The 15,406-nt window shown below is 39.9% G+C and overlaps 1 protein-coding gene across 17 annotated transcripts in view; it reads right to left on the bottom strand.

Annotated features, from left to right (window-relative positions):
• Synj1 (synaptojanin 1) overlaps positions 1–15,406 on the bottom strand; it is an 84,074-nt gene that overhangs the window by 58,681 nt on the left and 9,987 nt on the right. For all 17 annotated transcript variants that reach the window (XM_085685760.2, XM_085685751.2, XM_085685753.2 and 14 more), the window contains exons 3-4: positions 5,416–5,502; positions 3,025–3,292 (exon numbers count right to left, since the gene is read on the bottom strand). In XM_085685760.2, the coding sequence (XP_085541886.1) occupies positions 3,025–3,292; positions 5,416–5,502 (355 nt within the window). The remainder of the gene's footprint in view (positions 1–3,024; positions 3,293–5,415; positions 5,503–15,406) is intronic.

The following is a 15,406-nucleotide window of genomic DNA, read 5'->3' as shown; positions in this document are numbered from 1 at the left end:
CCTGTTGTACTAAAAACTTGTGATTGTGGTATTGATAAAACACGTCTAGTCTACTTCGTAGAACACACACATAAAATGACTTGTTCCAGAAGGAGTTACACAAACACATCCTACTTTACCAAAGAGATTTACATAGAAGACTTTTGTAAGACTGTGTTTTAATTAAGTTTAAGCTGGGTTGCCTGGCCCTGCCTCGATGTAGGGGGAGGAGCTCAGTCTTGCCTCAGCTTGATGTGCTATCCTTTGTGCTGGTTGTGGGGGCATAAGAGGCCTGTCTCTTTCTGAGTGGAGATGGAAGGGAGAAAGGCAGGTAGGAGGGGGGATGGGAGGAGAGGAAGGAAGAGAAATTGGTTGGTGTGTAGAGTAAATGAAAGAAACGTGCTATTTAAATAAAACAAAATAAATAGCTGGCATAGCTAGTAGCTATGTACCACACAATGTAAGAAAGGCATAATGTTTTCTGTGTCTCCAAAATTTTTTTTCAGCTTTGGTCATGTATTCCAGGGCCTCACTCGTGCTACATAAAGGTTCTGTCATTGAGCACACCCACAGTCTAAATGCTGTACAACTAGAGGTATTAGGGCCTGGTTTACAAACGTGAAGGGAAAAATGTTTTATTCAAGCAAACACACAGCCCAATGATGAAGAAACAAAAGATAAAAATACTTAGAGTCCCAATGACTAAAGCATGAATGGGGGAGTGAACCCACCACCTTAGCCTTTTCACCCTGCTGACTCTCTGCAGAGGTCGCTATTGGAACCTTAGTCTTCCACTGTACACATGGAAGGTTCTGTGGAAACTTCTAACAAACCTACTAAAAAAAGATGTCACTCAGCAAATGACTTCATCAACTCAAAAGTTACTTTTCAATATTATTGTGTAAGACTCTGATCATTCTCAATGGACTTTAAGTGTTCTACACTACGCTGGTATCTTACCACAGAAATGTAACAGTGTCTTCTTGAACACCTAGGGTCATTAACAACAGTGACAAGGAGCGAAGTTGCAAAGAGCACGAGTCCTCAGCTCTCTGCCCTTCAGGTAACAGGCTACCGTTGAGATCCACTCGGTGTGGCCATGCAGTTCCAGGAGACCAGGTACCATGCTAATCCTTCCTATCCATTCACAAAGCGAAACGGAATGCAACTGAGTGATGACACCACACCGGGGTGATGTGAAAGTCAACGACCATAACTCATTCAGCTGATCCCATGATGCATGCACTCATACTTTACCATGATTCACCCTGATCTGAGACAAACCTCAACAGATTATGACCCAGTATGTTCAATGATCACAGCTGAGAGCTATGTCATGGAGCAAACAACTGATATACCGGTCTGCATTTAAATGGAGCTTGGATCTAAGGCATTATATATATGCAGGTAGAGTTCTTGCTATGCTGTCAGTTCACACTGTCCTTTACTCTAGGTGCAATGATGTTTTATTCTATTTACATTTATGCCAAGTCTTCAGAAGAAACAGTACTACTTAAAATCTCCAATGAAATAAAACTACAGTTTTTGTGAGAGTTTTTGGCAGTCTGGCTACAAAGCTTATTGCATCTTAAAAAAAAAAAGAAAGAAAGAGAGACAGAGACAGAGAGAGGAAGAAAAAAAGAAAGACAGACAGAGAAAGCTACAAGGATGTGAATTCTAAAAGCTTCCAATTTTCTAGGTAAAATTAAACTCAAGTATTTCAATGTTTAGCAAAACAAAAGTTCAACCTATTAACCACTGGACAAACTTCTTCAGGAAGTGATTTAAACATGTCCCAATCTCTACCTTTAATTTTAAAAAAGAAAGAAAGAATTATTCCTACTAATTAAATTTTGTAAACACAATTGTACCTGCTTGGATTTCTAATGTGATAGAAAGTTTTCCTCTGTCCCTCTAAGACTGGGGACAGAAATAAGTGGGGAACAAAAGGGTATGGACAGCTGCCCAAGATTATAATCATTTACTTCAGAGGGCTCCAGTGTTTCCCACCAGAAAACACACACGCACACACACACACACACAGGGCTGGCAAAGGCTTCACCCTAGAAAGCATATCTCTGGACTTGACAAAGTGCATGCCATCATCACTAGCTTCTGCTCACCATCTTTGCTTACCTATAACATGGCACCTCAGCAGCATCAAGTAACAGACCCTGTATGCTGTCAATATGTTTTATTATCACTGGTTAATAAAGAAGCTGCTCTGGCCTATGGCAGGGCAGAACAGAGCTAGGCAGAAAATGCAAGCAAAGAGAGAGGGAGAAAGAATGTGGAGTCAGGGAGATGCCAGCAGTCAGTCACCAGAGAAGCAAGATGTTAGGTAATGCCATGGCCATGAGACAATATATAGATTAATAGAAATGGGTTAATTTAAGTTGCAAGAACTAATTAATAATAAGCCTGAGCCATCAGTCAAACAGTTTGTAATTAATACTAAGCCTTAGAGTGGATATTCGGGAACTGGTGGGTGGGAGAAAACCTCTGGTGACAGATACCTACCCAAGTTTTAGTTAATACAGTGCTAGACTGTGTCCCAGTACACTGTTTCTTCAGAGCCTGCTACTCTTGCACTGAGACCATCTACTTGGGCTAGAGAAGGGCTCCCCTGCCTACTTGTACAAAGTATGCTCAATTCCCAGCACCAACAAAGAAAGAGGATCAACTACTTACAATCTTCACATTAAAAATAAGGGAACACTGCTTAGAATGATGAAAATGTCAGAGATGAGATCTCAGAACTAAGACCAAAATGAGTGATATAACTACACTACAGATTCCACAAATAAGCAGATTTAAGCACATTTCAGTCAAGATCAGGAAGAGCAGCAAATGGGCTTCATACTATATTCCCACTCCATCAAAGTGTCTGCCCTACTCTGCTGCGGACTCAGGGCAGAAAAAAAGTGCACACTCAATCAACCATGTCCATCTGTCCAAAAAGAGCCACTGTTGAACACATTACGCCTCACATCCCTGAGCTACCACAGTACATAATTACAAAGGAAGCAAGAGACACAGACTCACCAGAAAAACCTATTGTCGGTTGTGTGTTCCTGCATGCTGCGATGTGCATTCAGACTCAGATCTAAGCTGACTCCAGATGCAGACCACGCAAAATAAAAGTTTCCTGAGTTCAAAACTTTTCGGACTTCTGAAATGCGATCCTCATCTGAAGCATCAACTCGAAGTGATATAAACTCAGTGGAAGTAACTCGAAAAACTTCAGATTCTTGAATTTTCCCAACAGACATGCATCCAGTGACTAGGACCAGATAATGCAACATGGTATCACCTGCAAAAACCAAAGATTTTACTGGACAGAACACCAACATTTTCAAGCTCTATAGTTTCTTCTGACTTCTTCCTGTGTTTCCATCTTTAAAATCTTATGTTGTGATTTTTTAACAGTCTTACTGCATAAGATGGCCTGAAACTCCCAATCCTCTAGCCTCAGCCTACCAAAAACAGGGATTATAGATGTGTACCACCATGCCTAACCATTATGATTATTCTAAACTTATCATGAACATGTTTAAATTTACAACTAGAGGTATTCTTTCAGGGAGAAAATATTTTCAGCTAAATACATTCAGTATGCCAAACACTAAGACATTAATAAGACAATGTCACATTTAAAAAGTTATTTCCAAACTTAAACGGAGGCTACAAAACTTATTGAAAAAAATGCTGCCTTCAAAATCTTACCTTGGACAGGAGACTCAGATAATGAATGTCCAGTATCTTTGTAAATGGTGAAGTTTTAAAATGGCACAGAAACCCGAGAGCTGAAGGCGACAGCATATGTCACAGGCCTTGGTGACGATTTATAAAGCAATCAGGTCATGAAAACTTTCAGACTTTCTGTGGTTTACCTTTTTTCTTTTTTACAGCAAATGGCATGATATTGGGTATTAGAGTTAGTGGCACAGGCAATGGCATAAGCAGAAAGATTTCTTACTTATTATCAAGATTAAACTGATTATGCTAGCATGGCCAACATATAATATAATCCCCTGTGAAAGGTGATTAAACCATTTATTTCATAATTACTTAAACAATAATAGTAAACAGTCCAGGACAGTCTTTTGCATATGATAAATTAATAACAAATGACGAATCTCCATTTTATAGGCCAGTACTGCTCAAATGCTCCATCAGCTCTTGGCAGCACCCAATAAGAAAGGTGCCTGAATCACAATAAAAATCTATTATATAACTAAATCCTCCCTTTAGTTTATTTTCTTTTCTTCTTTTAGTTTCACAGACTTCATCAACGAAGAAAACCATGCGCTGTATATGCACAATAGTACAAGCTTACTTTCTCACACAGACCAATAAAAGCATGAACCAGGTGCAGTGTCTGGACCACATTTCAAGGCATACCTGCCTATGTAGACAAACTGCTAATCAAAAAAGTTATCCTGAAGATTATGGTAACATTAAGTCAGGGGTGGAGAGACAGCTCAGTGGTTAAGAGCCACTGCTCGTCCAGAGGACCTAAGTTTGATACCCAGCACCCACATGGTGTGGTTCACAACAGTTCTTGATGCAGCAGGCTACAAGCATGTCATTCACAGACATACATGACATCATTGAACACTCACACACATAAAAATCAATGATTTTAAGTTACAAAAGAATATTAGATAGCAGACATTTCTGAATCTAAAACAGATGCCTTTTCCATGGTATACTAGGGAATCAGGGTTTCCCACACACCTATTCCTTAAAGTGCTGAAAGCAGACAAAGGGATTGTTCTCATTTTCTGCTAATGTGTTTCAACAAGACACTCTCCTTTGATTTTAAAAATATTGCATGTCTTTCTAAGAAAGAAACATATAAGGTTAGCTTAATTATTTTTATTGCATGTATAAAAGTGTTTTATCTGAATGTATCTATGTGAGCTGCCATGAGGTACTGGGAACCAAACCTGGGCACTCTGGAAGAGCAGCAAGTGCTCTTAACCAAGACTCAGATAGCTGCTGGGAAAGGCACAATCCATTTTCTTTAATGGTGTAATTTCTGGTATACTGACCATACTCCAGGATAAATTCCACATCCAAGAGTAGTTACCCAACACAAACTGGACTTCATAAGTTTGAGAGAAGTAGTTGGGGAGGGAAGAAGTGGAGTAGAAAGGGACAGACAGAGAGACAGACAGAAATTTGGTTGGGTAGGAATGTGGGGGGTAGATTTGGAAAGAGTTGGGGGGTGAATATAATCAAAATGTATTACATAAAATTTTCATTGTCAATAAAAATTTTAAAAGATTAGCTTAATTAGTGTTAAAAAGATATAGAACACTTAAAGCTCAGATACTGAGTCTGAAATAATATGCAGGCAGTCTCTGTAACCTTCAAGGTTATAAAAAAGAAATGGCGAAGTAGATGAGTCACACTGAATAACAGACTTACCAAGGTTTAATCGTAAAACTCCCAAAAGTCCGTATGCATCCAGTACTTTGGTATATGTACTTTTAATTGCCTCCTTTTCTGCAGATGCTGTTAAAAATAATAATTCAAAATATCAGAATTTATAAAGCTATAAAGCCAGAATTTGAAATCAAAATTTCAAAATGTGACACTCTTTTTTAATTTTTTTCCTCTTCTCTCTCTCTCTCTCTCTCTCTCTCTCTCTCTCTCTCTCTCTCTCTCGACCAGTATTATTTGGTTTTCCCCTGTGTCCCTGGGCTAATTAGTCTCAGGTTCTTGGTCATCCAAGCAGTGTTGGTTCTGGATTAGATCTCGTGAAATGGGACTTAAGTCAAATCAGTTATTGGTTGGTCGCTCCCACAGGCTTTGTGCCACCATTACCCTAGCATCTCTTGCAGACAGACATAATGGTGGCTGGTTTGGTGTTTACATTACTTTTTTGATAATATGCATAATATCTTTCTGTGTTGAAGACACTGGAACATAAGATAAAGGTTCTATGTAGGCGCCAGCTCCACATCTCCATGTTCTATATAGGTATTGCCTTCAGCAATGGGGCCTTAACACCTGTGTATTATATTAGGCATTTTCTCCAACTAGTGATACAGCCTTCTTGCTGGAGTTAAATAATTCCAACCACCTAAGTAGTTCATCTTTTCTCACTGATGACCTGTCTTATTCACCCTTTAATCCTTGACACTTAGAATAGTGCCTGAACACAGAAATTGAATAAACAGGTATAGCACAAATAATATAAACCCAGAGACAGATATTGGGGTTCAAGCTGAAGATCAGAGAAGCAAAGTGGTCAAGCCACTAGAGAGACCTTTTACCTCTACCAAGGCACAGACAAAAAAAAAAAAAAAAGAAAGAAAGAAAGAAAGAGGTAATCCTACAATTTTCTCCACCAACCTCAGACTCCACATTCTACTGAGTTCTTTGCTCTTTGCCCTTTATATTTCTCTCTCATCCAGCCATATAGTTCCTGTCTCCACCTCCCTAGTGCTGGAATTAAAGACATGTGATCCCAAGTGCTGGGATCGCCTTTGTGTGAGCTCTGTTTCTCTTTTAGATAGATTCAATCTTGTGCAGCCCAGGGTGGCCTTGAACTCACAGAGCTCTGCCTCGGTCTCCAGAGTTCTGAGATTAAAGGTGTGTGACACCACTCCCTGGTCTGTATGACTGACTAGGGGGCTGCTTTGCGTTTTGGTCTTCAGGCAAGTTTTATTTATTAAAACACAATTGATATATCACTATAAACAGGTACAATGCTGTAAATCACTGGTTGACAGGAAAGTTTAGCACAGCAGTGGGGCAGTCTTTACTGACCTTTGCCTTCCTTCCTTCTAGAAGCTGATGTTATCTTGTTAATAAGTACCATTTAAACAATAGTTTCCCTAAAGCAGGCTTCTATGGTTAGTCTACTGAAAGAAAAATCAGCAACAACAAAAATATCCACAAAGTTTAAAGGAAAAACCTTCCTAACACTTAGCAGATACACTCTTACAATTTATCAAAGAACCAAAGAAAAATAAATCATATCTAGTCTTTCAAAAAATTCCAAGTAACACATTGGAAAGTGAAATTCAAAAAGAAACCCACCAGGTTCCTGTCCTACTCCCGCCTCTCCAGCAGCTGGCTGCCTGGCCCGCTAGGTCACCTTGCCCTCTGTCCACACTGCACAACTGCGGAACCTTTGGCAGGGTTCGTGTGCTGCTCTAGGTAGCAAGTAAGCAGATGGCTCCAGCCTCCCCAGATCCTGTCTATCTCCACTGCTGGCAAAGGGCTCTTCTCAGTCTCCGTTTACCTAACAGTCCTAGTCGCTTGGATTACACACTCTTCTTTTACCTTAAAGTTCTTCCCCAGAGTTCTACAAAGAATCTAACCTCCGGATCTGCTTCTCTTCAGACTATCCACTCAAGCTTCTTCCTTGTAAACTTCACTTTTACCATTCAGTGACTTGTGTTCAGCTGGCAGCACAGCAAAGGCTAAATGACTCAGTTATCATCACATTCTCTAATATGTTCATAATTAAGTGTGGCCTTTCCCTAACCAGTACGAAACTGGAGTGGGGAAGAATTTTAGCATGACACTAAAAGTGTCTTACTCCATATTCCTTGATGTCCTTGATATTGCTCCATGAGTTTACAGAAGTTACATCTAACTTCTTCTAATGTTCAATACAAACATAAAATTTTACAACATAAGTTGAATTCTGCTTTCTAAAGGAAACCAGATTTGCCTTCTTAAAATACTGTACTTCCTCATTCAGGGTACCATGGGTGGGGCTGAGAGTTTATTCAGTGGAAGAACACTTATCTAACACTGTAAACCATGTTGGCCTCAAACTCAGAGATTTACCTGCCTCTACCTCCTAAGTGCTGGAATTAAAAGCGTGCATCACCACCACCTGACTGATTTTTAAAAGTATGTATACTACACAAAAAAGCAGATGCTCAAAACACTCAGTCTATTTGTCCTGGCGGAAGATGTGGTTTTCAGGTCAGATAGTTCTACAGTATTCCATAGGCTACATGCTATATGAATCTAAAACATCACTACTGACATGGTAATGTAGGAATTACTGATGTATTAGTGTCAGCAGCACTCATCATTTGGTTCAATGACAGCAGCCAGCAGGAGTTTACAAGCAAATGTAATTTAATACAAAGTCATTCCCTTCCCATATGAACAGTCTCTCTGTAACTTAAATTATCAAGAAATACTGTCTAATAATAACTACTTTCTCCTCAATTGCACACCAAATAAATACCAGCTCAGGTCCAATGACAATCCTTCTATTACACTGTCATCTAGCTCAAATATGCAAGCAAATGCCAAGTTGTTTAGCTATCTGTTCTTTGGAATTATCTTCTTAGAGCACAAACGCACACACGCGCGCGCGCGCGCGCACGCACACACACACACACACACACACACACACGTAGACTAAAGGAAAGGAATAGATGAGACTGCACTGTTCCTGCCAGAGGTTTTGTTATCCTTTTACGCTAAGCCAGCAACTTTAAAACGGCATTGCTGCTGAAGTACTTGTTCATTATCTCCGTGATTATCTTGACAGCAACACAAGCCAGGTGTTTGCATGCATTATTCAATTTTCACAATAACCTAAGGAGCAAAGCTACAGTTTCCATTTGACCTACAAGGAAATTGGCTTAAATTGGCCACTAAGGAGCCAGCATTGGAGAGAATGGAGCTTTGCTGGGCGTGATGACTCATACTTTAATCCTTGCACTGGGGAGGCAGAGGCAGGTCATCTGGTTTCCACAGTCCCAGGCTAGTCAGGGCTACACTGGGGGGTCCTGAAAGAACTACCTACTCCTGCCCTTGTACTTAGAATGGGTCCCTTGTTACATGTTCAAGAGTACTGAAAAATGTAGAATACAAGCAACAAAGGGAACAATACGTTATTACTCCCCAAATAGGCTTATAGACTAGAAGTTCCACAAGGAAATGGGCATTTTTATCATCTCAAAGTCTTCAAAACAATCATAAAAGGCGGGGAAAAGCCTAAAGACATGCCTGGCAAACCATTACCTTTGTCAGTTACCAGAGAGAATACCAACAGTAATGAGACAGTTGAAAACTACCACCTGACTGGGAAAAGCCAGTATGACTCTGTAATAGCCCTGCTGAGGCTGGGGGACAGCGGAAGCATCACACAGCCAGGAGGGGCATCCTGGTCAACACCAGCACCTGCTGCTCTTCACGTCACAGGCTTAGGGTCCAGTGTCAGAGACCACGGCTCTTCTAGAGTTGAGGAGATTAAGACCTGACTACTGTACAAATCTGAACTGGATCTTTTCGACATAAAAAGCATTGCTGGAACTGGTAAAGTGGAACAGGGTCTGAGCATTAGCAATGGCCAGTACCACTGTATACTTTTACGCAAGAGGATGTAAGGAAATAGATAGTAAAGTATCTGGGGTAATAGGGTATCATGTCAGCAAGCTACTCTCAAATGGGTAAGAAAATATCCTTTTTTTTTTTAACTGAACTTCAACTTTTCTGTATGTTTAAAATTGTTCCATCTTCCTAAACTTAGATAAATATCTGTAAATGGCATCAATAAGACAAATTCTTACAATACCCTATTTTCCCTTTATAATTTTAATTTTCGGAGACAGTCTCACTGTGTAGCCCAGAATAATCTTGATTTCATCATCTTCCTGCCTCAGACTACTAAGAGCTGGGGTGAGCATTTAAGTGGAGAAAAAGATTTCTGTATTTTATGCGAGTTTCCAAAACAGATGATATAGGGGCACTGGTGATCACTGTCCCACTTCCCTGATAATCCCATTTTAGAAAATAATATACGAATCTTCAACTATGAAGAGACTGTCTGGAATAATAGCATTTATACCATATTAGAATATGTGTATGACCTTGATATGAAATGCAGCACTTGAAAATACCATGCACAATTCTCCTGTTTTCCTTTCCTTCTCAGGACCTCCCGGCACATCGGGTTCAGCTCCAAAGCGTAACTCTGTCCACACGCCCTGAGTTCCCCTCGTCCTCTGCTCAGCGTGTCTCTCCATCTGGAACTGCCTCTAGTCATTTTCCTGTTCTCAAATACTACCCATCCTTCAATCTTAGCTAAACGCACTTCCTGGAGTTTTGCCCTTATCACTCAATTAAAAGTAACTCTTTCCTTTTATTCTATAGTTTGCCACTTGTATACTAATAGCAATTGAAGCCAGTTTGATTTTTTTTCACCCCTCAGTGTGACACCAACCTAAGAGACACTGAACATCCCCTGCACTAGACACTCACTTCACAGGAAAACAAACCCAAACCGAGAGCTTACAACACAAAGGAGCATGTTTTGCTAACTTGAACACAATACAGTTTACAAAAAGCTTTCCCTTCCCAGGAAAGAATCCCAATGTCCTCATTGCGAAAGATGGCATTTAACGATCCTAAGTAAAGCCTAGAAAATCTCAAGTGTGGTGAGGGAGGGTGGGCACAGGAAGGAAGGTGTGGAGAACAGGGCCTGCTAAGTGACTGCTGGCCAAGACTTCAGTGGCAGGGTCAACAAGAGGAAAGGAAGGAGCATGAGCAGAATCAAGGTGGGAACAGGTGATACAGAAGCACAGCTCACTTTCCTTCCCCAGCATCCACTGCACCTGATCTCCTGTACAGAAGTTTGCCTTCCCCTTCCTACTGATGATGGTTATTAAACAAACAAAACAGTGGGGAAAACAAACCTTTCTTTTCACAAGTTACTGACTGCTAACCACAAGTGGGTCCGGATGTCCAAGAAGCCCACTGTGTTAGGAGTGATTCTGAGTGATCAAGATTTTCAGCAGTTCAGTTATGGCAACCAGGCCTCTGCCTTTGTAGTTCACATGTTTAAAAACAAGCAAAAGCAAACCTTGGCTTCGAAGGTATGACTGCCACCATATACCAGGGATAAACAGTAACTAAGTCCCACAAGGGCTTATTTAAAGGAAACAACTCCTCTTCCCATGCCGCAGTTAGCTCTAGCACTCATTTGGGTCTAATGTTTTTCTTAGGTTTCAAGCATGAAAATATAGATTAATGTGGTACATTTACACAATGGAATACTACTCAGTGGTTAAAAAAAATGACATCTTGAAATGTGCAGGCAAATGGATAGATTAGAAAAAAAATATTGAGTGAGGTAATCCAAACCCAGAAAGACAAATATGTATTCACTCATGAGTAGCTTTTAGACACAAAACAAAGAAAAACCATCCTACAGTCTACAACCCCAGAGAACCTAGACAACAAAGAGGACCCTAAGAGACACACATGAATCTAAATAGGAAGAAGAAAAAGACAAGATATCCTGAGTAAATTGGGAGCGTGTGAGTCATGGGAGTGTGTAGAAGAGGGAAGGGAGGGGAGTGGGAAAATATGTATAGTGCAATAAAAACAATAAAAAAGATAAAAAAAGAAAATATAGGTTCCTAAGCACATAGAGCCGCCTTACAAATTAATCTAGCTCCTCTGTATTTTATTACTTTTTACATGTATATTTCAAATGTATCTTCATATCGCTAACACTAATAAATATCTGAAGGCTGTAGTGATATTTTGCTTGTGTTTTAACAAGTAGTCCAATGCCTTTAATGCCAGCACTAAGGAGGTGGAGACAGGAAAGGATATGGCTGGGTGAAGAGAGGAATATAAAATGGGAGGAGACAGGAGCTCAGTGCAGTCTGTGGATGCAGTCTGTTTTAACAAGTAGTCCAATGCCTTTAATGCCAGCACTAAGGAGGTGGAGACAGGAAAGGATATGGCTGGGTGAAGAGAGGAATATAAAATGGGAGGAGACAGGAGCTCAGTGCAGTCTGTGGATGCAGTCTGAGGACAGGATCACCCCTTGGGTCTGAGCATTGGTAGGGGTAAAAGTCTCTCTAGTGGCTGGCCACACTGCTTCTCTGATCCTTCAGCTTTCGTTCCCTAATATCTGACTCCGGGTTTTATTTATTAAAACCAATTAGAATTTGTGCTTTCAGATTTTGCCTGCTAGAGAACATGTTATATCAATAAGCTCATAGAACATAATCTTAAACAAGGTTAAGTGCAATAAACAATAAACACTTATTCTCATGAAAATATCTTTGAGGTACCAGGGTAATCTGAATGCTAATTACATATTTGATATTTTTAGAACCATTGTTAAATTTCTAATGTCTTAATGATGAGATAATTAGGTTTAACAAATGAACAGAGAGCTCATGGTGCCTCCCTGCACCTTCACCCAGAGTTAAGAGGCTGAAGCAGGAGGCTCATAGGGAGTTCAAGACAAGTAAGGCTTTGCCTCAGAAAAACCACTAACAACAAAAACTCAGCCCATATCTTTAAAAAACACTGAAATATTTGTGATGCATAAAATTCACATCTTCATTGCAACTCTACTATCTAAAAAGCAAATAACAGGAGCTGGAGAGATGGCTCAGTGGTTAAGAGCAGCGGCTGCTCTTCCAGAGGTCGTGAGTGCAATTCCCAGCAACCACATGGTGGCTCACAACTATCTGTAATGAGATCTGGCACCCTCTTCTGGCCTGTGGGCATACATGGAGGCAGAATGTTGTATACATAATAAATAAATAAATCTTTAAAAAAAGCAAATAAAAAAATTGGTATGTTATCCTAGCCCAAACCGTTAAGCTACTTGTATTAAATTAAGCGGCACTTGAAGGATTGAATTAAACATAAATTTCTCTAACTTTCAGTGAATTACAATAATTCAAACTAGATAGCAGAGCTACTCAAGAAGGCCGTGCTATTCGATGTAGACATTCTTGTGGCTCAAACCTTCCAGATTGGGATTAGACTGTACTTTTCCAACTGAGCCAGAAGATCAAGCAACAGACTGTGGGTCAATAAAACACAGAGCATGGAATGGAGTGCCTGTAGTCCTGGCATTCTTCAAGTCTGAGAGAGGAGGACTGTGAGTTCGAGGGCAGCGGGGCTAAAAAGAAAGTTCCCTGCTACATACCACATACTAGGCTACATTATCAAGATCCACTCTCAAAAAGGCAGAGCGTGGGAGTTGCAAATTAGAATGCTGCTCCTAGAATCACAATTTGCCTGTGGTTGCATGGATGGCAATTTGTGGTCAGCCTATTTGCATGCAAACAGCACTTTAGTATAGAACATCTAGAGGGTACTAGAGATCATGTAGTCCAAGCTTCTCATTTTCAGGAGAAAAAGACTAGCAATTATCTGATTCATCCACGATCATATGACTATCTAGCAGTAGAGCCTGTTTCCATTTCATCACACATAGAACAAAAAAAATTATAAGGTAAAGATTTTTTAATTAAATTATAAAAAACAAAATTAAAATATCAAAACTACAAATGAAAGATTATATAACCTATACATCCAAATACTGTCAACTTTAAAAAAAAATAACCTTATTCGCTCAAAGTATTCAGTGACAGGCCCATGGCAAGATTCTCAGTTCCTGATAGGAACGTACGAGGAAGCAAATGCTAAGTCCTAGCAGACTGCCAGGCACGGCAGCAATGTCTGTCAATCCAGTTTCTTCAGCAGCAGGCTGAGACCAAAGGATCAAAAGCTCAAGGCAGGTGTGGGCAATTTAGCAAGAACCTGTTTCAAAACAAAAACATGAAAGGACTGTGGATGTAGCTCAATGGAAGATGTCCATGGCTCTGGGCTCAGTCCCACAACAAGCCAGTTCTAATGGAGTTCTAATTCACTACTAAAGTATTAACATACTGGGTCCAACAGTGTCTCCTGCACAATCAGCTCTCAATCCCATGCAGCTTCCCAACAACTGCTGACAAGTAGGCTTCTGACCACATTTTCCAAGAGAATCATTAAATAAGATAGGTCAATGTTAACCAGAGACAAACAACTGACAAGCACTAATGAACAAGTAGCCAGAATCCACTTAAGTATAAGGTCAATCCTGTCTATACTTCACATGTGGTCCACAGGATATTAAAAGACTGTTAGTCTGCATTTCAATAAAGCAATTCAATAGGCTGCAGCAACACTATAGTTACTAGAGACAGGGTAACACACAACCCATAATAAATTCTTACCATTAAGAACAGTTTCTATAAGGAACACGCCTTCAACAGTAAGTTAGACTTATAAGATTATATATATAAAGACTATAGATAACACACACACACACACACACACACACAAAACACAAATTCTTATTAATAACCTTATAAATTGAAATAAGCAAATCAAAATGCAAAGTGCCTCTTTTCAGTACTGCAGCATTGCTATCCCAGTGTGACAGCCCATCCAGCACCTTAGTGTGTCTCGCTCCCTGTGCTTCTTTCACAAGGCAATGCTGCAGACTCCCCGGCAAACCAGCAGCAACCCAGTTTCTCTGCTACCCATCACACCGAGTCCAGATTCTTCCTCTTCTGGATGTGTGGGGAAGCCCATCTTTCCTTCAGTGGCTGCACAGAGCCCCAAGTGGGCCATTTGGTTCTGTTTCCCTTTCAGTACATGCTGTTTCTCTATGTTCTCTTGCTTGGGCTGCTTCTAAGGAAAAGCACAAGATCATTCTTGCCTGCTATTCTTTTGTTTGCATAGGTATTCCTTTTCTCTGCATCTGAATTGATTCATCATCTTGATTTTGCATCACAATGTAATTTTCTTCATGTTTCGTCCACCTGGTGTTCTATTAACTTCTTAGATTCATAGATTTACAGTTTCCACCAACTTTGGGAAATTACCAGCTGTTATTTCTTCAGACACTTCCTGCCCCCTTCCTTCCAGTCACACATGTACATTAGGCCACCTGAAGCTGTCTCACAATTCACCCACACAACCTCTTTACACTGGCCTTTTCCCTCTGTGCATTTCCTTTGGATAATTTTCATCTCTGTGTCTTTAAGCTAGTCCGTCTGTTCTGGGTCATTAAGCTTTTCCAACTAGCCTTCTGGAGTCAGTGTATGCCATTAGACATTGTTCTTTCCACTCTGAATAACTCATGTGAGTCATGTTTTTCATGTCTTTAATATGCTCATACTTCTTGAACATATGGAATATATTTTTCAATGTCCCTTATGAATGCTAACATCTGTTTCTACAGATTGACTTTTCTTCTCATTATGAAGTGTATCTGCTGCTTCTTTGCATGTAAACTAACTTTCAATGTGAGTATGGGTTGAAAGATATGCATGCATCATGTAACACACAAATATTGTTTTATAGGTATGTGTATATACCAGCCATATAGATAGAGATACACACACACACTTGTATTTCTTAAACTTCTGAGAACAATTATTTGAAACTTAAAATTACTAGAAATAATAATTTGGGAGACAAAAGCAGAGTCTTTGGGGTCTTAAACTTTTTTAGGGAGGGCCAAGGAAGAATTTAGTCTACAGCTATTTTGCTCCATTAATGAAATAATACCCTCTTAAGTATTCAATCTGACTTACTTTTCAATGTCTGAAAACCATTTTGTTCATTTCCT

Source organism: Myodes glareolus, chromosome 2 (assembly GCF_982192425.1).
Source record: "Myodes glareolus chromosome 2, mMyoGla1.1, whole genome shotgun sequence".
NCBI lineage: Eukaryota > Metazoa > Chordata > Mammalia > Rodentia > Cricetidae > Myodes > Myodes glareolus.
The sequence above is the reverse complement of the archived record's forward strand: the minus strand, read 5'-3'. Positions and strand labels throughout refer to the sequence as shown.